Genomic DNA, 20,814 nt, shown 5'->3' with positions numbered 1-20,814 from the left:
CGTTCTCCTTTTGAAGATTTTTCATTTAAACGCGGGAATTTTCGAACAATTTACTCCAATCGGAATTTAGTCCATATAAACTGGATGTTAATGAATGTTTTACCCCATTATTATTATTTTTTCACAATTTTTCGAAGGCTTCGACCCTGGTCTACATCGGACTGAATGAATTCGTTCTCCTTTTGAAGATTTTTAATTTAAACGCGGGAATTTTCGAACAGTTTACTCCAATCGGAATTTAGTCCATATAAACTGGATGTTACTGAATACCTTTCTCTATAAAACACTCACACATACCAAATAACGATTATCGCTGATATTTCCGCTTAGATTAAACGATGGGATTTACGTGTTCGGGTCGTCGGTACGAAATTGTAAATAAATTCAATTCGGTTATTTTTAAAACGAGCGCTAGTCGAACTGTCGCCGTATCGGCTACACTAAATGAAAACCGCTAATTAACTACCACACATTTATTGTATTTTTATTATTGGTGTTGAGAAAACCGTTTTCGTAATCGACGACGTTCCTATGACAATCAGAGATTATCATCCGATAGTGAGAATTTATCCACGGAATTGAAGTGATAAGAGATGTCATGTGTGATGATGGTACATATACTTTTCGATTTCTCTAATAAAATCAGTATTATCCGGGAGGTGATACTTTGCGGGATATAATTTTGAGTGACATTTTTTTTTGGAAAATGGATAAATCACAAAGTGCTTCTAAAACGCCTCCTGACGGGGGATGGGGATGGATGGTAGTTTGTGGCGCTGCTCTTATCAACGTAAGAATTTTTTTTTTATTAATTTCATTAATCAACGCACAAAATTTTCCATAAATATCGCGATGACAATAATAGAAATGAGTGGGATGGAAAATGTATTTATAACAACAAAATAAATATTTTTGTTTGTTTTTTTTCCGATAAATCAACATATTTCATTACTTTCAGAAATTTTTAAATCAATTAACAATACTCAAAATCGTTTTACGAGGGTTGTATGAAAAGTCAGCACTTTTATAACATATCGAGAGTTTTTTACTGAAAAATCCGCCATTGTGGAAGCCTTAACAATCGCATATTTGGAAATTTTTCCGAAAATATAGAAAATTGAATATCGACCTAAAAATTAGTTTATGATCGTCGAATTTTCGGCGGCAAAATTCAAACTTGGTTATATCAATTTGACTCACGTTCGACATAATAAAAACCTGCGATAATATCATCGAAAAAAACTAAACAAATGCTACTGAATGATTTAAGAGGCTTTATTGAAGCGGTTTAATCTGGATATTTAATTATATTCCTGAGTGACCCACCGTATTCACAATATTTGTCTCTCAGTAACTTTTTACTATTTTCTAACGTCAAAATTTTGACAGACGACGTACGACGTAACGAAAAAAGTCCCAGAAGTACCTGGCATGACCTAGAGATGGCGGTAGTTGCTTGAAAATACCACCGTAGTTTGAAGATACCACGTTGTTTAGTATTTGTTGGGCTGCTATCAAAGGTGAACGTTTCCAGTGAATTAGTTAACATGGAAAATAAAAGCTGAACTAGATTCTTTTCTGGATGAAACTGCCCTTTCGTTATTAAGGGTGAAAAGGTTCAAAGGAGACTGTACGATCTGCGGAGACCAGCAGCGCAATAGTCGATTAAATGAGGTGATGAAACCAGAAATGTTAAACAAAAACCATGAAGCGGAACTTGGTGATCGTCGACTGAAAGTGCGCGAGCTACTAGGCCTAGTAGACATTTCAAAAAGTGCAGTACATCGCGTATAAACTGGAAATTTGGCGTTTGCTTACAATGGAACAAAAACATCGTCCTGAAGATAGATGTTCCATCGAGTGTTTCACAAAAGTTAAGTCGAATTTTCGCGTCGGGATGCACTGAATAGGGAGAATGGGCTCTAAAGAAGACGAAAACCGTTCCAACTGCAGGTTTTGTGAGATTTTTTCCATTGACTATCTTGAAAAAAGAAAAACTATCAACGGCAAGTATTATGCGAACTTATTCAGCGTACAAATCAAGCAAAAACGGCCGTAAATGACTAAGAAGTACCCTATTCGCCAGATTTAGCCCCCTCGATGGTCGAAATTTTTTCAATAAAGGAAAAGCGATGTCGTCACATAGAAACTTGTCGATTCTCATATAAAATTTTTTGTGTTTTCTTTGTTGGACCAGGTACTTTTAGAACCATCCTCGTAACATAACTTTAAGCCGTCTCAAATCTAGATCTAAGCTTTATTGACACTAAAGTCTGGGGTTTTATAGAAATTATTTGTTTAGTTGATCCCATCAACTTATCCTTAATAAAACAATTCTCGTTATCTGTATGCATTTATTTGAAGACTATAAGTTTTTTTAATGATCTACCCACCCATACTATATTATTAAAAGTGTTTTGATTCTCGAAATTTTTCAACTACGTGGGTTATCTGACAAGTTACAAGACAGACAATTTGAAAAAAACGACGAAAGTTTTGTTGGAAACGTAAAATTTTTATTATTGATTCAGCACGTCGTCAATGTGTTTTTTTTTCAAATAATTTGCAATATATCGTAATAATTGTAAAATATTCTAACAAATTTTTCAAATGAAAAAATAAATTTGCGTGCTGTTTACTCAAAAATACTATTAAATTTGATTTATTTCATTGATTTATTCTAAAATACGAGTTTTAAAAATGCAGCACAAATTTACAGCCAAACTGTTGGTAATTTTATATTTTCGCGGTCCCCTCGTTTTTTTTGGCTCGAGAAAATCATCTGATTTCGATGATTTTTTTTTGTAAAATCTTCGTTTTTACGGTGGATTTATGACAAAAAAATTAAAAAACATTGATTAGGTTAGCTTAGATTAGGGGGGGTGTGCTAAAAATTCAGAAAAAATGTTTAAATTTGGTCTGCTTTTCAAACCTTTTTTGTTCCCATAATTTTTTTTGTAAATCCGCCGTGAAAACGAAGATTTTAAAAAAATTCATTGAAATCGGACGATTTTTCGATTTTGTAGATCCAAAAAACGAGGGGACCGTGAAAATATAAAATTTCTAAACTATTTTGTATTGAAAGTAATCTGAGAATTAAAAAATTTTGGGAACCTCTGATTTACGAAACAGCTTCCATAAAAGACGAAAAACCCACAAAAAAAAACGTAACGAATTGTTCTAATATGTCGTATTTGATTAGAAACATAAATAAATGTACTAATTTATTAATAAAAATGAAACAACTTTAAAAAAAATTATTTAAATGCGATTTTATTCGATATTTGGTGAAAATAATTCTACATAGTTGAAATATGCAGCGATGTGAAGCCTGTTGACCTCAACACAAGTTTTAACGTCCCATTTACCACGCTACGTGCTTTTGTATTTTATTGCAAACATTTCTTTGAATATTTTGTATTCCGTTAAAGTGAAGGATCTTTCATGTTAATTACTTCGTAATGTAAAAATAATTTTTCTATTTTCTTCTAAAATATTTCACAAAAAAAAACAACAGGGACGTATTCAAAATAATACTTAATTATTAACAAAGCAACCCTATCGAGTTGAAGCTCTACGATATCTTATAATTAGATCAAAATATAGAGGGTGTCTCAAAAACAATTGGAAAATTAGCTGGAGCTGTATTCTGGACGAATCATTTGAGTAAAAATTAAAATTTTCGTGGCTACAACATTTATATTGAATAATTCTGAGAATTTCAGTTCTTTATTAGAAATGACCACGTGTCTTGAATCACGTATAAAGCAGCGCCTACCACGTAGGGGCCTCGCAAAATTATTAATTTGATCATCTATTTTAGAAGCAATACAGACAAAATTTGCATTTTTCCCAAAAATTGTTTCAAAATTTCGGTGAAATGAATGAATTAGTGTATTTTAATCCATAGTTATTTGATACATTTGATAATTTGTTTTTCATTCATTCAATTTTGATATTTAAATGACTAGTTTCAACGCTATTTTCGAATTGTACCTCTTTAAAATAGCCCCCTGGCAAGTTGGTTTTTTTTTTAATTCTTGCTCTTAAGTTTTCAAAGACTTTTTCGAACTGAATTAGTTGTAAACCCCCTGTAGGTACTTGAATAAATTCTATATAATTATAATTTAATATAAATAAAAAGCACAACGTTAACCCATTATTATTATTTGTTAATTTTTTACGTATAGCAGTGAAAAAAAAAATAAATTTATACAGATACTGTTAAATATATTAATCAAGGTCAACATGTGTTAGATCACCGTATGACATGAATAAAAGATTTACCTTATAAAGTTATAGTAACTTGAACTTGCAAATTTCAATCTAACATTTCTCAGTATTGCCTTACGAACTAAATTATGTTTGAAATTAGCATTTTCGTAAACTCGATGCGGTTCTTCGTTACTTATGATACACCTTCTGTATAATCTTTAAGACGATATTTTCTTAGTTGTATCCATTTCGAAACTTCCAAATCCGAATTTGCTAAAAAGTCACGTCTGGGACTAAACTACAATTATAAACACGGAAAAAATATGGTTTACGGAGTCGTTTTTAAGAAAAATTTAATTCATTATTCGTCGCGGCATATACCCACGAAAGGAGTTGTTTTTTTTTTCATTTCAAATTTTCTCGTTATCTTATTGTTTTACAAATGATCCAAAAACGGATTTTTGAGTAATCCTAATCAGTAAACGATTTACAGCTCATTTATTTGATGACGTACGTTTTGATAATAAATTACTTTATCTAATATTTTGATTAAAAACTTATACTTGAACATTAGGTAACCGATAACATAACAAAATTCAACTCGTATCCAATATAAATATTTTGAACATATTTCGATAATTGTTATATTCAATAGATAAATTTTTCATGAAAACAAGTTTTCGATATATTAAACAGATTAAGGGAAAGTGTTGATAAATCCAGATACTACCACTAACTAACTATGTCGGTAGTTGATTAACACATAAAAAGATGATGATGATTTTTTTAATGTTAGTGAAAGGTTGTTGGACTGAAATTAATTAATAATAATTATCGTTATTGATTTTTTATCGCATTAAATTTGAAACTAGTTGAATGATTGAATTGCTGAAGGCAAAGTATTCCCCCTTTTCATCGTTTCTCCATTAGAAAAAAAAATGGAAAAGTACAAAACATATATTTTCATAGTCTCTAATTTAACATTGTACAGATAATTTTTTTGTTTTATTTCTGCTAGAGTTTCGGAGTTATCTCCTTAAAATGTTAAGGATCGGAGAGAACTAACTACCTACTACCTAAATTTAATATATTTTGGAATTGTATTATCGATTTTATATTTAAACTTATACCTGGTTTTATAACCTTTAGCTCAAAAACCAAAATATATTCTTGAACAAGGTTAAAAATGTTTTAAAATAGAAAACTTTACTTTCAAAATTATATTAGTTTTTATTATAATAGTATAATATCTTGAAAGAAAGGGATTTTCCATTCAATATACCCACAATTAGGATTTGATTATCATTAACGGACGTAAAAGTTGTGGGACTGTGGCAATCAAACACCAAAGCGTACTATTTTTAATAGACGTCCCAAGCTTTCAATTAACTATATATTGTATGAAAATATGAAAAAATGGAGAATTATTTACATCATTTTATTATTAGATTCAAAAAATAACATTTAAAATGACAATAGAGATAAATATAGAGTTTTTTGATTTTTGTTACTAACTTTTTTGAAATTAAAAAAATTAAAGTTAAAACAAGTCGATTAGAATGTGGAATCTTTATATAATTTATTTTTTCAAAATCTAAACGATATGTATATATATGTACGTTGAAATTTTCAAAATTCTCAACGTTTCGGCTTCCAGTTTAAAACCATTATCAAGAGAAGGGTAGGAATAGGGTGGCTATTTCTTCATTGGTAATAAAAGATCCGATTCCAAAGCCTCAATCTACCTATTCCTTGTAAGTTGACCGAGGAAATGAAATTACATTATATTTCAGCACTTCAGGCCTTGAAAACCACATATATTCCAAAAACTCAACTCCACTCTTCTCAAATTTGTAATTAACTCTCCTATCCATGTCTTTTTCGTCCTGTCTCTTTCTATTCTAATTCGTTCTCTCTCCAATTGTGATGTTTGCAATCATTCTGCACACGTGTACCAACCACCTGGTTATTCAGATCATTTTTTATTAATACAATGATCAATTTTTTGTTTCGAAAAACGTTATTTGTATCTGTAAGGGTTTAATTTTAATATAAAAAAACTATGTGTTATAATAATTTTTTTTAATTCATTTTGTAAACGATTCACAAGTGGTTTCACTTTCCAGTATGACGAAGACGGTCCTGCATACAAAACTTGTTCAAACTTTCAACGTGTCGTTTTTTTGACCTTTGATATCAGCAAATTTTTTTTTTCAATGTTACTTGACTATGAATGTGTATGTGTGTTGTAATAATTAAAAATTGTTTGCCCAACAAACGACTGGTACATATTTACGGGTATTTATAAATAGGTTGAAAACAAAAGCGATGTCGCCTTAATATGAGTTTTGTTATTCGATCGTGAACATGTGGACGCGGCGTGATACATAAAAACACGATAAATGCTGAAAAAACACACGTGATTATGTCGTTCGTTTCGTTATAGCAAATATTTCAACAATAAAAAAATGAATTTTAAATATTGCAATGAAAATATTGGAAAACGATAAGTTGATTGAATCGATGATAACAAATCAATGAAAAAAAAAAATAATATTTGTTGTATTTAGTGTTACTAGGAATTTAATTTATGTCGAAACGAAACTTCTTTGTATCCATATAAAGCCAAAGTCTTTCTACGTAATATAATTCGAAAAATAAATGCACGAACCTAAAAGTCCGATCACGAATGGAATCCAGTTTGAACTATTAAGCTGCTTTCTTTAAGTGTGCGACCTTAAGCCCGATTTAGTGTGGACGGTACGCTCGAATGTCTGTCGTGTCGGTTTTACGGACGCGCCTCAAATAATAAATAAAGAGTGTGGATGGTTAGAAAGTCTACAAGATGCGCTAGTCTAGGCATTAAAATTGAAAACAACCACTCTGTATATTTAGATGATGTCGAGCTGGTCCCTAAATGATTAATGAAAACATGATTAAAACATTTTTTACATGCGAGACGCGAAGAATCGTTTCACATATACTTATTTTACATCTACCTATTTGAGTGTATGCAGAACGTTGCAGATAATTTTGCGTCAAATTCGAGCGCTGCACACCTGCTAGATTCGGTCCTGGCGTATAATTAATAAAAAAATACTTAAAAATATTGTTTGTTGGTGTTTATTGTCAGTACAATTGAAATCAACACAATTTGTTTGATAAGAACGCTCGTTAAATAAAACAATTAAAAAAAAACTATTTTAATTTTAAACAGAGATAATGACGTTTATATCTCAAATATTTATGTATAATGTGGTTTGCACACAGCTTATCTCATATATACAGGATGTATTTTATATTCGTAGTATCAAGAATCGAGTAACGAGTATCATCATCACTTAATAAGTCGTGACACATTTTTTTGTCAGAAATCGATTTTATTCATCGATGAAATCTCCTTCAAGAGCAATACAATCATTTGCCTCAAAATAAGCTCCAATTGAGCTGAATCTCTTACTGACTATCATTTTTTTGTGTTCAGTAGTCACAGGTGATCAGATCTGCACTACACGGTGGATGTGGAAGCAATTTAACCATCGTTATCTTCGATTTGTGAATCGGTGCATTATTTTGGTGAATCAGTGGTTTTTTCTTCGACATATGAGGCCGTTTTTTCTTGGATTTTGTATTCACACGATCCAACAACTCTATATGGTATTGATTGGAGATAGTCGAGCATGCGCATCCCAAAATACTGAAGCCATAACCTTCACAGCTGATTATTGTGACTTTGAACGCTTTGAACATGGTTTATCAGCTGCAGTCCACTCAGATGATGATCGTTTTGATTCCTGAGTGAAGTGATGGATCCATTGTCACAAATCTGTTTCACGACGTGTAAACATGACCAAACACTGGTCTGAATCATCGACACGTTGTTGGTTTTGATCGACTGTGAGTAAACGCGGCACCCACTTTGAAAAAAGCTCATCGTCAGTTATCTTTCGAAATTTCAATTTCCTATTAGATATAACCAATTTGTGGACTTAATTTGATGTTTTTTGGAGTAACCACCTCATTTTGACGACCAGAACGTTCACCATCATCGTCTACGCAAATTCAGCAAACCAATTACAATTTGTTACTTTTTAAACCATCGCTGTACTTGTACAGTATTTTTTGATGAAGCAGCTTCACTTAAATAGCTGTCACTTTTATCTGTCTAATCGAAATGTCATGACATTTGATACATAGTCTTTTGACAGTTGGTACTTCATATAGATTTGACAATAGCAGCGCCATCTGTGTGTCAGTCATGCGACTTATTGAGTGATGTTATATGAATAAAAAAAGGTATAGTTTTGTAAAAAATGGAACATTTTCTTGAATTTATTAGATACATATGAAAAAAAAGACGTCCACTTATTTATCTGATTTTTTTCTACTAAAAACAATTTCTGATAAAAGTGACATCTTTATATTTATACAGGGTGTATAGCTTTTAATTGACGTCTGTTTGCAAGTAGTACAGGGTTAAAAAGAGAATTAAGGATGAGGAATAACTTCAAAAACACACACAATGTGAGTGATGTGACTCGTAATATGTATCAACGACATTCTTCTTTATCGTATGTCATATTTCGCTTTTTTATGCATGTTTTTATCCTGTATATATACCAAACTTAGTACCACGCGACTTTTTGTTTAAGATTTAACTTTGGTTGAACTACAAGGCCAGCTAAAAGCATCATATTTTAATTATTGATCACACCTCGTAGTTTTACTGTTATTTTTGAATAAATTTAACAATTTGGAACATTAATACGTTTTATGGAATTTTTTTACGGAAAAATAAAATTTATTTCGAAACCATACACATGTAGTTTGAAAAAAATTTAAGTATAATTTTTTTTTTGATAAATATATATCTGTGGTAATCGATAAGTACCGATAACTGTAATCAGATGAAAAAAATTTTAATTATCTCGTTTATGAATAATGAGAAAAATATAAAATTTAGCTAACGTGTATTATATCGATCGTTTTTAATTTTTGTACCTTTCGTGGTCAAATCAATCTATTCATAAACGCAATTTCCCATATTTCAATTGTATCTCAAAAATTGACACCAACATCCTGGCGGGTGGTAATTACGTAAAAAAATTGACGCCATATTGTCGTGATGAGGGAATATGGCGTAGATACAATGGCGCCACTTATCCATCTTATCCCTTTCGCTCATTTCCTAGACCTTTTTCCGGAAAAATAATGTGTCAAGATCTGGTACCTGGAAACCTTGAACGGATATATCCTTAAGAGACATCGTCTCAAAATCTAGTCTTTTCTGCAATCTTTTGAGAATAAAAGAAAGTCTGGCAACGCGAAATCGGGGATCTAAGGGTATGACGCTGATTTTGTTATACATCGGGTAGTCCACTCTTGAGGAATATCGCGTGGAGGAGGTTCCTAGAATGCTGGATGGTTTTCTGGACACCCAATTGATTTGTGATCAGAATTCATCAACTTCTTCACCTCATTATGTTGACGGGCGTTTTGGACGACAGTATTCGCCTTTTCCCTTATTATCCATGTACATTGTACCGCCAAACTGAAATTTCGAGATACAACGAACCATTGAGATTAGTCTCGTACAAAACTAGATCTTTCATCAATTTTTTAAAATCCTGACGTCGACCTCGTTTCCAAGCATCCTGTAGCTCTAGAAGCTTGCAGGTTGCAGAGCCCTCAACATTAACACTATGCTTATATGACATGCACTTAACCTGTATTCCAACTTGAAGAACTGCGAAAATCATCGAAGAATTCCGATCGCAAAAATTATATACCGGGACGAATTTTAAAGAAGCGCTTATAATACTCATTTCACTAGTTAGTAACCCCGCTAAGAAACTTTTCTTTTTGGAAAGTCTCGATAATCCATTCTAACACAACTCAATATAAAAATTCTGATAAAAACGGCGGAATTCTTTGTTATTTATTTTTCTAAACGATTCAATTGAATATCGACATTTTGCTGTAGTTTTTTTTTTGTTACAGATGGTGAATCAGGCGATGTTCGCCAACTTTGGACTGATTTTTGGGGAATACCTGAAAAAAATCGGAGGCGGTCACGCGACTGGAATCACTTTAGTGTTAGCTTTGAGCGTTGTAGTGACTAATTGTACGGGACTTATAGTAGGACCTCTACTGAAATTATTAGATATTAGGACTTTTACGTTGATCGGTATCGGTTTCGTGGGTACCGGTATGATCGTTTCCAGTTTTGGTACCGCCACATGGCACATCGTTATCGGATACAGTGTAATGACAGGTAAGATTTCGACATTTCTAACCTCTTTTTTTTTCGAAATCGATTCTTGTAATTATTCCATGGAAAACTAAAGAAATATCAAAAATCAATTAATTAAGATCCACCGTATTCCCCAGATCTGGTCCCAAGTAACTTTTTCCTAATCTACGTTTTTGTATAGATTTTCGTCGAAGGGGCAAATAATAGCTTATTTTGTAAATGTGTATTTACTTGAAATAAAAACTTTGAGAAAAAATATTTACACATAAAAAGGTGGAAACTACGAAAAAATGTGTTTCTCATTTAGGACAACACATCATCTAAATTACACTAAAAGTTATTAATTCTACATTATATTCTCCAGATTTATCTCCCAGTGATTTTTTTCTATTCCTTTAACTCAAAATTTTGGGTTTTGGTACAGAAATAGTCATCCACCCAGGAAATTATAGTCTAGTTTGCAAACACTACTATGTAAAAGATTAAACTTTGATTTCGATTTACTCATGAAAGGGTAGAAATCGTGAAAAATTATTCTCCTCCTTCAGGAAAACCTGTTCACACTTCAGTAGTCACCTTGACTCAAATTACACTTTTAATCGATTGATCCTGCACCACATTCTCCAGATTTAGCACACAATGAATTTTTTTTATTCTGTAATCTCATAATTGAGCATTAGGAACAGAGATTTTCGTCAGACAAGAAAACTGAAGTCTATTATGTGAACTATATCGATTTGGGAAATGGATTTGAATAAGGAATATTGACTCATCTGAAGGAATAAATCATCACCGTGGATAAAATCACAATTTAAATGAAATGACCAGACACTGAATGATCTATATCTGGTTCACAGTGACTTCTTCTCAAGTCTTGACTTTTAGATTTAGTTTTGGGGATAGAAATTGCCATAGAACGAGGAAATTAACTTTGAAAAGCGACATCGAGAAGCTATAATCACTCTCGGGAAGGAAAAGATCGTGAAAAAGTGCTTTCCCATCATGTCTAGGTGCATTTTTACACTCCAGCTATCACCATCGACAAAATCACATGTTGAATTGATTTTCCAGAACTGCCCCATAGCAACTTTTCCCATTCCCCAAGTTTTAAATCAATTTAAGGAGGCATGGATTTCCACTAAAATAGACAAAAAATCATGAAAAAGTGCTTTTCCATCATGTCTAGGTGCATGTTTACATTTCAGCTATCACCATGGATAAAATTACATTTTAAATTTATTCTCCAAATCTGGTCTCCAGTGACCTTTTCCTATTCTTTAACATCAAAAAAATTCTGTTCTCATATTTGAAGAAAATTGAACATTTTGGAAATGTATTGACGTAAAAATTATCCTCGTATAATTATAAAAATAGATCAAAATGAGACTTGAAAAATATCAAAGTGAAGAAGCATCATTGCTCGATAAGATTTAAGGAGAAAGTGAGAACAAATAAAAATAAGTTTTAAAAAGAAAAAATCCTTTTTTAATGAGTTTGAATTAGTTAACAGTATTCTCCAGATCCAGCCCGCAGTAAATTTTTCCGATTTTTTTCATTGAAGATAAATATTTTATTAAACGAGGATGTAATATCTTACTTTATTTAAAAATAATATGTTTTTATTTGGAATAGGAAGCTTTTCAAACATCCCTCGTAAAATGATAAATCTATAAAAATTCTTTATAAATGGTTGAAATGAAACAAAAATTATTTTTAAGTACAATGTTATAATTAAAATTAGGAAAATATATGGATTTTTGATGAAAATTGTCAACTTCTTCTAGCATCCAAGTAGTACCAATTCGGATAAACATTTTTCGTATTCTTTTTCGGTACCAATTTGCGACATTTCAACTCCACGTTGTCCGACAATGAATTGTTGAAAGTCGTGATGTATTGCGATAAAACATTTTCAAAATTATTCATATCGAACATCTAGACGACAAAAAACAAAAATTATTTTGTTCGTTTGAACTACTTTTGAAAATAAAATTAAAAAAGTCAAAATTCTAGTACGGTTTAAACTCAATCTGGAAGATAAAAATCAAAAAATATTTTGTTTGTTTGAACTACTTTTGAAAAAAAAAACTCGAAAAATCAAAATTTAAGTACGATTTAAACTCACTTGATCTAGAAGGAAAAAAACAAAAATATTTTGTTCGTTTGAACTACTTTTGAAAAAAAAAAAAATTCAAGTGCGTTTTAAACTCACTTGACTAAACTGCATGTTCTTTTCATGGATATTGAAAGAAAATTCTCCAATACTTTTAAACGCTTCTAACCATACGGAAAATTGTGCTTCTGTTAGATTCAACACTATCCTCAAAAATTTTGCATCTTTCACAATTATCCTGCTTATTCCGAAAACATCGTTTACGTGCATTCTAATAATGATTATTAAAAAATAAAAATAAAAAGAAACTATTATATAAACGGTCTTAACTTACATCATGAAAAATTTAAATAAAGTTTCGTTCCGGCCACAGTAACTGCATTTACCAGAACGTTCAACAATAATATCACATTCTTTACAACTATTACTCATTTTTAACTCGAGGATGTGAAAGTTATAAACTTTTGACCAAACTATCACACCTTGAGGTATATAATTTCCCTTACTGAGAAAATACGGTGGTCCCCAATCAATCTCGTGATTTTCAAAGCTAAAAATAAGAAAAAAATAAATTTTAAATAACCAAGCATTTTGAGCTGGTAAAGAAAATATTATCTGGTTAGTAAGCAGTATAAAGAAGTGACTCACAGATTTACTGTATGGAAATCGACAGTTTGATCATAAGACATAATTTCTATTGAAGTGAAGATTGTTGATTTTATATAAGTAGATTTGGGTTGGACGTGTTTCAATTTCACCCTCATTTGTGGTATCAAGCCCAACGGCATCAATCTATTTATCCAATCGTTTAAATATACAGTAACGTTCGAGTCGTTACCATTTTCTTGGTAACCAAATTTTAAAGTGTGAGTTTCTTTACCTAAAAAAATGAGGTGAGGGGAAAATATTTTACTTTATAAATAATACTAACCTGGTGTTGAAAAACCATACAATGATGTTCTTAGTAATTTTTGAGAAAGGTTCTTAACAAATCCCCTTTGCTCTATAACCCCCTCGAAAGAGAACAGGTTCGAATTTTTAGATAAATACTCTTTGCAATCTCTTATTTTTAAAACAGGTGTACATAATTCGTTATCAGATATTTCCAACTCCTCAAAATAAGCATCGTTTTCATTAATCGTTAAATTTTTTAGCTTTTCTATAGAATAAAGTTCTGTATTCAATTCTTCTCTCCTTAAAATATTATATATACAATTATTAACAAAAACAACTTGGAATCTCCAATCTTTATAATTACAAGAAGAGAAATCTGAAGAGTAAGGTTGAGAAATCAAAAGTAGTATATATAGGGGAAAAATAAACAGATAAACATAGTGATGGAAGAGGAAATTATTAAATATTTAGGGGTGACAATTCATGTAAAAGAAACAGATTAATAAGGTTGCCATGATTAATCAAAAACGTGTAATTTTGGTCGATTACACAACACGTTCAGTAGAATAGTTATAGGGACAATTGTTATTATGGTTACCGTGTAATACGTTCACTGATATGTTGATATGGACAGAATAAGAAAGAAAGAAGTAGAGGACGAATGAATAATTGAAACGATATGTCAAAATAACAAATAAAGTTAAGGTGCAATCAAATAACAGGCAGACCTAAGAAAATCTGGAATTAACAGATAGCAGAAAAATTGTAAAACATTTGTAGTTTCAATTACATTTAAATCTCACGTTTAGGAAAAATTATAAAAAGTATTAATTTTAACGAACGAGGAATCATACATTTTGTACTCAAAAATATCAAAAAACTCAATTTTATCGGATCAAACATCCTGTATTTACACTTTAGGTCCTATGTCAATTATTTATTTATATTATTTCAACTAAGAGGATAATCTACAATATTATCTAGATCACAATTCGGATATTATCTTTTTTTGACCACCTGTATTATGTGATTAATTTGGAACTTAATCAGTATAATAATCGGGTCTTCAATATACTTATCTATCTACAAACTTCATTGTAAAATGAAGTAAACACTTATACTTACAAAGGTTCATTGTGATGAAGTCTGTACTTGAAACCTTCTTTCAAATGTAAAACAATTATAGTATATTGAGAAGGTAAAGTTATAAAAATAGTGTCCTCAATTTTATCGTCGTTTTTCTTTATTATTTTTATTTGCAAATACGTTTCTGGTGTTTTGCTGTATCCCACGCATAGCTAAAATGATTTATCGTATATTTGTTGTTTTACTGTAGACTTTTTGTAAAAATAGTAACATCATTTTCGATATTATTGTATATATTGTTCATTGTATAATTTAATTCTCAAATTAAGACATTTATCGAAGAAATTACAAACATTACGAAATCGTTCTAGCCACTTTTACTTTCAACTTTTTAAAGTTGAGTATATAATCTGAATATTTATTCACAAATTGTTTTACCGTATAAAATTCATCTTGTTATAATAATAATTATTAAATTATTCAAAATTTTAAATAACAATAAACAAAACAATTCCCCAAACTTAACCTAATAGGTATAATAATGGCTGCCTCAATTTCCGATTTTACCCGATCGACTAGTACAGAGGTGTACTCAAAAAATATTTACATGATGAAATTAAAAATAATTTTAATAATTATCAATTAGAAAGATAAAGTATTTATTATTATGTTTTGAATAACTGTTATTTATTTGATAGATTTTTTTCGAACAAATAATTTATTACATTTTAAAAAACAATTTATTACATTGTTTCGAAATAAAATTTGAATAACCTTGTTTTCTACTACCTAATATGTCGTAAGATTTATTCAAAATATTACTTATTATAACCTAACCTAACCTAACTTACAGTATCAATTACAATAAATAAATGAAATGGGAAAAACTTCGAATTTCTGAAACGCATGGCAGACAGTGTTCAGATTGATTAGATGACAAATTATAGAAACTGTGGTTCAGGAAGAATATTTTTTTAGCCTTTTCTATGGCAATTAATATTAACAAAATGTTATTCATATACATTTTTTTTAAATCTATGATGGAATAAATCCAAATTTGTTGTGTTCTGTTTTGGAATAAGAAACAAAAATAATTTTAGTATAATTGTAAATTTTGCTTGGATTTTAAACGCCCTGTATGATATTTTTCATTATCCCCTCCTGGAAAAATATTGTATTCAATGTTATGTGAAAAAATTGAGGACAAAAATTTTAAATACACCACAGGTCAATACAATCGGGTAACATCGGTAAATCTGACAGCTGACAATTATTTTTACTTCTCCCACATATTTGACATATAATGATATCTAAATACGTTCAGGCGAACTTGCAAAAATTTAGTGTTTTGAACATAAAAAAGTTTCGTTTGAATTTACTAACTTATTAAAAATTGAATTTGTGATAATGAAAAGTTGGTATAAATATAGATAAATAAAAAGAACGAAAGGAGGATACGACTAATTACAATTACGTTTAGTAATTAAAATTGAAAGGGAATATGAGCAATTTGCAACAGAATAATAGAAAAAGACCGATGGCTGATGAATCTGGAGGAAAAGGTGAATCTAACGGAAACGTTCAATATTTAGTAAAAGTTCCAAAATCTGCTTTAAAATGCGTCGCAATTTTACCGGGAATAGGTCGTGACGATTCTTCTGACGACAGTTCGGATTCTGATGTCGAAACTATAATTTCCAACGGAAAAGTTGATTTGTTGGGGGGAAAAATAATAAAGAATGTCGAAGTTCAAGAAAAGCAACAATATAGTAACGAATCCGGTAACTAAAAGTGAATTGTAAAGCATCTAGTTAAACTTACAGTACTTTTCCTTATAATTATAAAATCCATTGTGTATTTGAATTTTTTCGGTAGAACGTGTCCGTACATTTCTAAATGCTTTTTATTATTGTGTACAATAATAACATCCTCAGAATGTGTTAATAAATATTCTAAATTGGGTATTTTCTTTTCTTTATATATTTCCGAAATAATTTTATAATTTTTTATAAGAACGTAAGAATTTTCTACAATATCTTCGTTACCATGAAAAATACAGACGATCTTGTGAAAATTATCTTTCAACATTAAAAAACCGTATTGAGGATCGACATAAACGAATCCAAAAAGATAATTGTCAGTTTTTGGTTTCTTATGTACTCCAAATGACCAAGGGGGAAAATCATTGTATTTCGAAGAATTAATTTCGACATGTTTACAAGAATTTATAGAAGAAATCGAAAAATTAGTTAAACATTTATTCAAACAACGTCGATTGTGAATTTCGCCTGGTGACACATTCAATTCGATAATCGTTTCAACCAGGTTACTAAAAACTTTTTTACCCGTTATATCATTTTCAAAACTGAAATGTTTTTCAAATATTCGTAAAGCTCGATCAATTATAAATACATCTGCAGCGCCTAACTTATTCGTTTTAATTAAATTCGTAAAATAATTCGACTTTGTAATATTTTTTGATTTGCTCGTTACAGTAGAAGATGAACAAGCTACGAAAGTATTTAATGATTTATGCAACTTTTTTGATTCGGACATTGAATGCAATTGTGGTAATTTAATTTCGTCATTACTGTTTTTCAATAGGCACAAATATATTCGGTATTTATCGTCAACTTCAAAATAACCATAAAACGAATCAACTTTAGTCACTAAACCCTAAAAGATTAATTAGAAAGTTGATAAAAATTTTATTTGATATTATAATACATACCTCACAATCCATACTGATAAAAATAAATAATAAAATCACTTTATAAAATTATAATATTCAAATTTGTACATACTGGTAGGTTACGATCAACTATAACCTATAAAACTATACGTCATTTTCTTCTTCGTTATTATATTAATCGTATGCTGGATATCTTAAATGTACAACCAGATATTATATTCTTCTTTTTCTATTTTATATATATACGAGGGTTATACCAAAATTTATTTTTCATTTAATTATAAAATCGTTTTGTTTAAACAAATCTAATTTGTAGGATTTGGTTTGGGACTTTTGGCTTCTGGTACATTTTTAGTTATAAATGAGTATTTTACAACGAAAAAAAGTACAGCTGTAGGAATCTCAATGGCGGGGACTTCAGTAGGACAAATGACAATGCCACCTTTCATAGGAATGTTGTTGAAGAAATACGATTATAGTGGCACTACTCTTATTTTAGGTTTCGTAAGTTATACTGGCATCATCGGAGCCGCATTTTTCAAGGTAACAAAATTCCGAAGCAAATCGATTAATTCTATAAGTAAATTCGAAATTTTCAGCCGGTATTCTGTTGTAAAAAATGGGGTCCAACAGAGGACGTTGCGAGCATCGAAAACGCTTCCGTAAAACCTACGGGGGATGTTCAAAATGAAGTTAATACCGTAACTAAACCGGAAGAAGAGAAATTGCTGAAAGCTCCAATTGTTGAAAGAAAAGTTTCGATAAACGATCGGAATATTTCTAACGGCGATACCACCGTTTCGAATAACGACAATAAACCTGTCAGCAGCGGAAGGAAAATCTCGAATACGGAACGTAAAATTTCATCGGCGAAAGGAATGATCAAATCTTATAGTCAAGGAATACTGAAAAGCCACATCGAAGATAATTATAACGAATCTGCTATGGAACTAGGAAATAGTGAGTATTAGAGTTTGTTTGTACCTTTTCCGGCAGCTTTTTTTCATTACAGGCCATTTCAAGCTGAATCATGAAGATAAAAATCACCACTGGTTCCGAAAAATCATCAATACCTTAGGTTTCGATTTACTAAAAGATCCTATCTACGTTCATATTGTAGTAGGTTTAGGTTTAGTTTACGTTTCGACCGTCTCGTTCGGGGCATTTTTTCCTATATTTTTACAAGACGAAGCCGATTTGACGGTGTTTCAAACGACAACCGTGATGACTTGTTTATCATCGGCAGACGTATTAGGAAGGATCACCGCTTCGGAAATTTGCAGAAGAATGAAATTCAGTAATAGAAAATTCTTCATGTTCGGTACCGTAATGTTGTCGCTTATGCGTTCAGGTTAGTACCGATTTTTCAAAAAAAAAAAACGTTTTCAGTACCTAACGCGATTGATATTTTTGTTTTAGTTGAGATTTTGATGCCGAATTATACTTCTTTAATGATAGTTGCGTTTATTGTTGGTTATTGGCGAGCAGTCGCCGTGATAAATCAAAATTTGGTCATATCCGAGTATATTTCAAAAGAGAAATTACCATCTGCCGTTGGTCTTAATATGGTTACCAAAGCTTTATTATCATTAACGGTAGGACAAAGTTTGGGTACGTATCGTTTCATATTTAAACGGTTTTAATCACAAAACGGACGAGGGGGATTTATACACTAAACTATTCACTAACACTTAACACACTAATTTATTTAAAAAAAATTGTTTATTTATTACTACGGTTAAATCTTCCGCTTTATATATTAAAATCGAAGTAACAGTGTTATTTTGTTTTTAGGTTTGTTGAAAGATTTGTGGAGCTACGGTGCGTGTATTCACACGTTAAACATCATGGCGATAGTTGTCATATTGTTGTGGTCTATAGAAATGTTCATCAGACACGTGAGGAAACCGAAAACAACCATTATCATTGACGTTAAAGACGAAGCTGTCAGTTAATATTTTCTAGTTTTAGTATATAGTGGATCAAAACAGACTCGTATTTCTATTGATGTGTATATAATAACTCAAATAAGTATTTTTTTTAAATTTTATCTACTAATTTAGTATCTAGATATTCGCATATGGTGACAATTCAAGGAGATTATATTTTCTTTATTCTGGGAATTTTTAAATGACTCGTTCATATTTGAACTCTATTTACGATTGTTTTATTTATAGATATCCGAAAATATCGAAACTTAATAAAAACACGTTAGTTTAGCGTTTTCGAGAACTCACAATCTAGTTAGTGATAAAATAAACGGACCCAAGCTAAAATAATTGAACCTAACCTAGTCTTATCGAAGCAAAAGTAAATCTAACCTTATTGAAGCTAAAATAAATCGGTCCTAAGCTAAAATAATCGGACACAAGCTAAAATAATTGGAGCTAAGCTAAAACAATCGAACCTAACCTAATTTAATCCAAGCTAAAGTAAATTGAAGTTAAAATAATCGAACATAAGCTGAAATAATCGAGCATAATCTAGTCTAATCGAAACAAAAGTAAACCTAACCCTATTGAAGCTAAAATAATCGAACCTAACTTAGTCTAATCGAAGCAAAAGTAAATCTAACCTTATTGAAGCTAAAATAAATCGGTCCTAAGCTAAAATAATCGGACACAAGCTAAAATAATTGGAGCTAAGCTAAAACAATCGAACCTAACCTAATTTAATCCAAGCTAAAGTAAATTGAAGTTAAAATAATCGGACATAAGCTGAAATAATCGAGCATAATCTAGTCTAATCGAAACAAAAGTAAACCTAACCCTATTGAAGCTAAAATAATCGAACCTAACTTAGTCTAATCGAAGCAAAAGTAAATCTAACCTTATTGAAGCTAAAATAAATCGGTCCTAAGCTAAAATAATCGGATCCAAGCTAAAATAATTGGAGCTAAGCTAAAACAATCGAACCTAACCTAATTTAATCCAAGCTAAAGTAAATTGAAGTTAAAATAATCGAACATAAGCTGAAATAATCGAACATAACCTAGTCTAAACGAAGCAAAAGTAAATCTAACGTTATTGAAGCTAAAATAAATCGGTCCTAAGCTAAAATAATCGGACACAAGCTAAAATAATTGGAGCTAAGCTGAAACAATCGAACCTAACCTAATTTAATCCAAGCTAAAGTAAATTGAAGTTAAAATAATCGAACATAAGCTGAAATAATCGAACATAACCTAGTCTAAACGAAGCAAAAGTAAATCTAACGTTATTGAAGCTAAAATAAATCGGTCCTAAGCTAAAATAATCGGACACAAGCTAAAATAATTGGAGCTAAGCTGAAACAATCGAACCTAACCTAATTTAATCCAAGCTAAAGTAAATTGAAGTTAAAATAATCGAACATAAGCTGAAATAATCGAACATAACCTAGTCTAAACGAAGCAAAAGTAAATCTAACGTTATTGAAGCTAAAATAAATCGGTCCTAAGCTAAAATAATCGGACACAAGCTAAAATAATTAGAGCTAAGCTAAAACAATCGAACCTAACCTAATTTAATCCAAGCTAAAGTAAATTGAAGTTAAAATAATCGAACATAAGCTGAAATAATC

At 30.7% G+C, this 20,814-nt stretch overlaps 2 protein-coding genes across 3 annotated transcripts; one reads left to right on the top strand and one right to left on the bottom strand.

Annotated features, from left to right (window-relative positions):
- The first annotated feature begins 159 nt into the window (after positions 1-159).
- On the top strand, positions 160-19,939 carry LOC130445352 (uncharacterized). Its single transcript, XM_056780931.1, has 7 exons — positions 160-790; positions 10,216-10,489; positions 17,570-17,796; positions 17,853-18,213; positions 18,266-18,604; positions 18,673-18,864; positions 19,048-19,939. Exons 1-7 carry the CDS (start codon positions 707-709, stop codon positions 19,206-19,208), a joined length of 1,638 nt encoding a protein of 545 aa, XP_056636909.1. The 5' UTR covers positions 160-706; the 3' UTR covers positions 19,209-19,939.
- Positions 12,179-17,412, bottom strand: LOC130445350 (uncharacterized). Of its 2 annotated transcripts, XM_056780929.1 has the most exons (8): positions 17,293-17,412; positions 16,383-17,237; positions 14,601-14,773; positions 13,513-13,775; positions 13,230-13,461; positions 12,916-13,131; positions 12,681-12,852; positions 12,179-12,403 (listed from the first exon to the last, which is right to left on the bottom strand). In XM_056780929.1, exons 1-8 carry the CDS (start codon positions 17,302-17,304, stop codon positions 12,239-12,241), a joined length of 2,088 nt encoding a protein of 695 aa, XP_056636907.1. In that variant the 5' UTR covers positions 17,305-17,412; the 3' UTR covers positions 12,179-12,238. The 2 variants fall into 2 exon arrangements, with proteins under 2 accessions (XP_056636907.1, XP_056636908.1); XM_056780930.1 differs by lacking the exon at positions 16,383-17,237 and having other exon boundaries at positions 17,293-17,406.
- Positions 19,940-20,814: the final 875 nt, after the last annotated feature.

The sequence above is a fragment of the Diorhabda sublineata genome, chromosome 6, assembly GCF_026230105.1.
Source record: "Diorhabda sublineata isolate icDioSubl1.1 chromosome 6, icDioSubl1.1, whole genome shotgun sequence".
In the NCBI taxonomy this organism is placed as follows: Eukaryota; Metazoa; Arthropoda; class Insecta; order Coleoptera; family Chrysomelidae; genus Diorhabda; species Diorhabda sublineata.
Note: the sequence above shows the minus strand (reverse complement) of the source record. Positions and strands in the feature narration are given on the sequence as shown.

Excerpts from the sequence above, each read along its gene's own strand:
- LOC130445352 (XM_056780931.1), top strand. The coding sequence starts at position 707 with ATGGATAAATCACAAAGTGCTTCTAAAACGCCTCCTGACGGGGGATGG. Across the intron at positions 791-10,215 it reads GTGGCGCTGCTCTTATCAAC|ATGGTGAATCAGGCGATGTT; the intron begins GTAAGAATTTTT and ends TTTTTGTTACAG. Across the intron at positions 18,865-19,047 it reads AACGGTAGGACAAAGTTTGG|GTTTGTTGAAAGATTTGTGG; the intron begins GTACGTATCGTT and ends TTTTGTTTTTAG.
- LOC130445350 (XM_056780929.1), bottom strand. Across the intron at positions 13,462-13,512 it reads GTATGGTTTTTCAACACCAG|GTAAAGAAACTCACACTTTA; the intron begins GTTAGTATTATT and ends TCATTTTTTTAG. Across the intron at positions 12,853-12,915 it reads TTATTTAAATTTTTCATGAT|AATGCACGTAAACGATGTTT; the intron begins GTAAGTTAAGAC and ends AATCATTATTAG.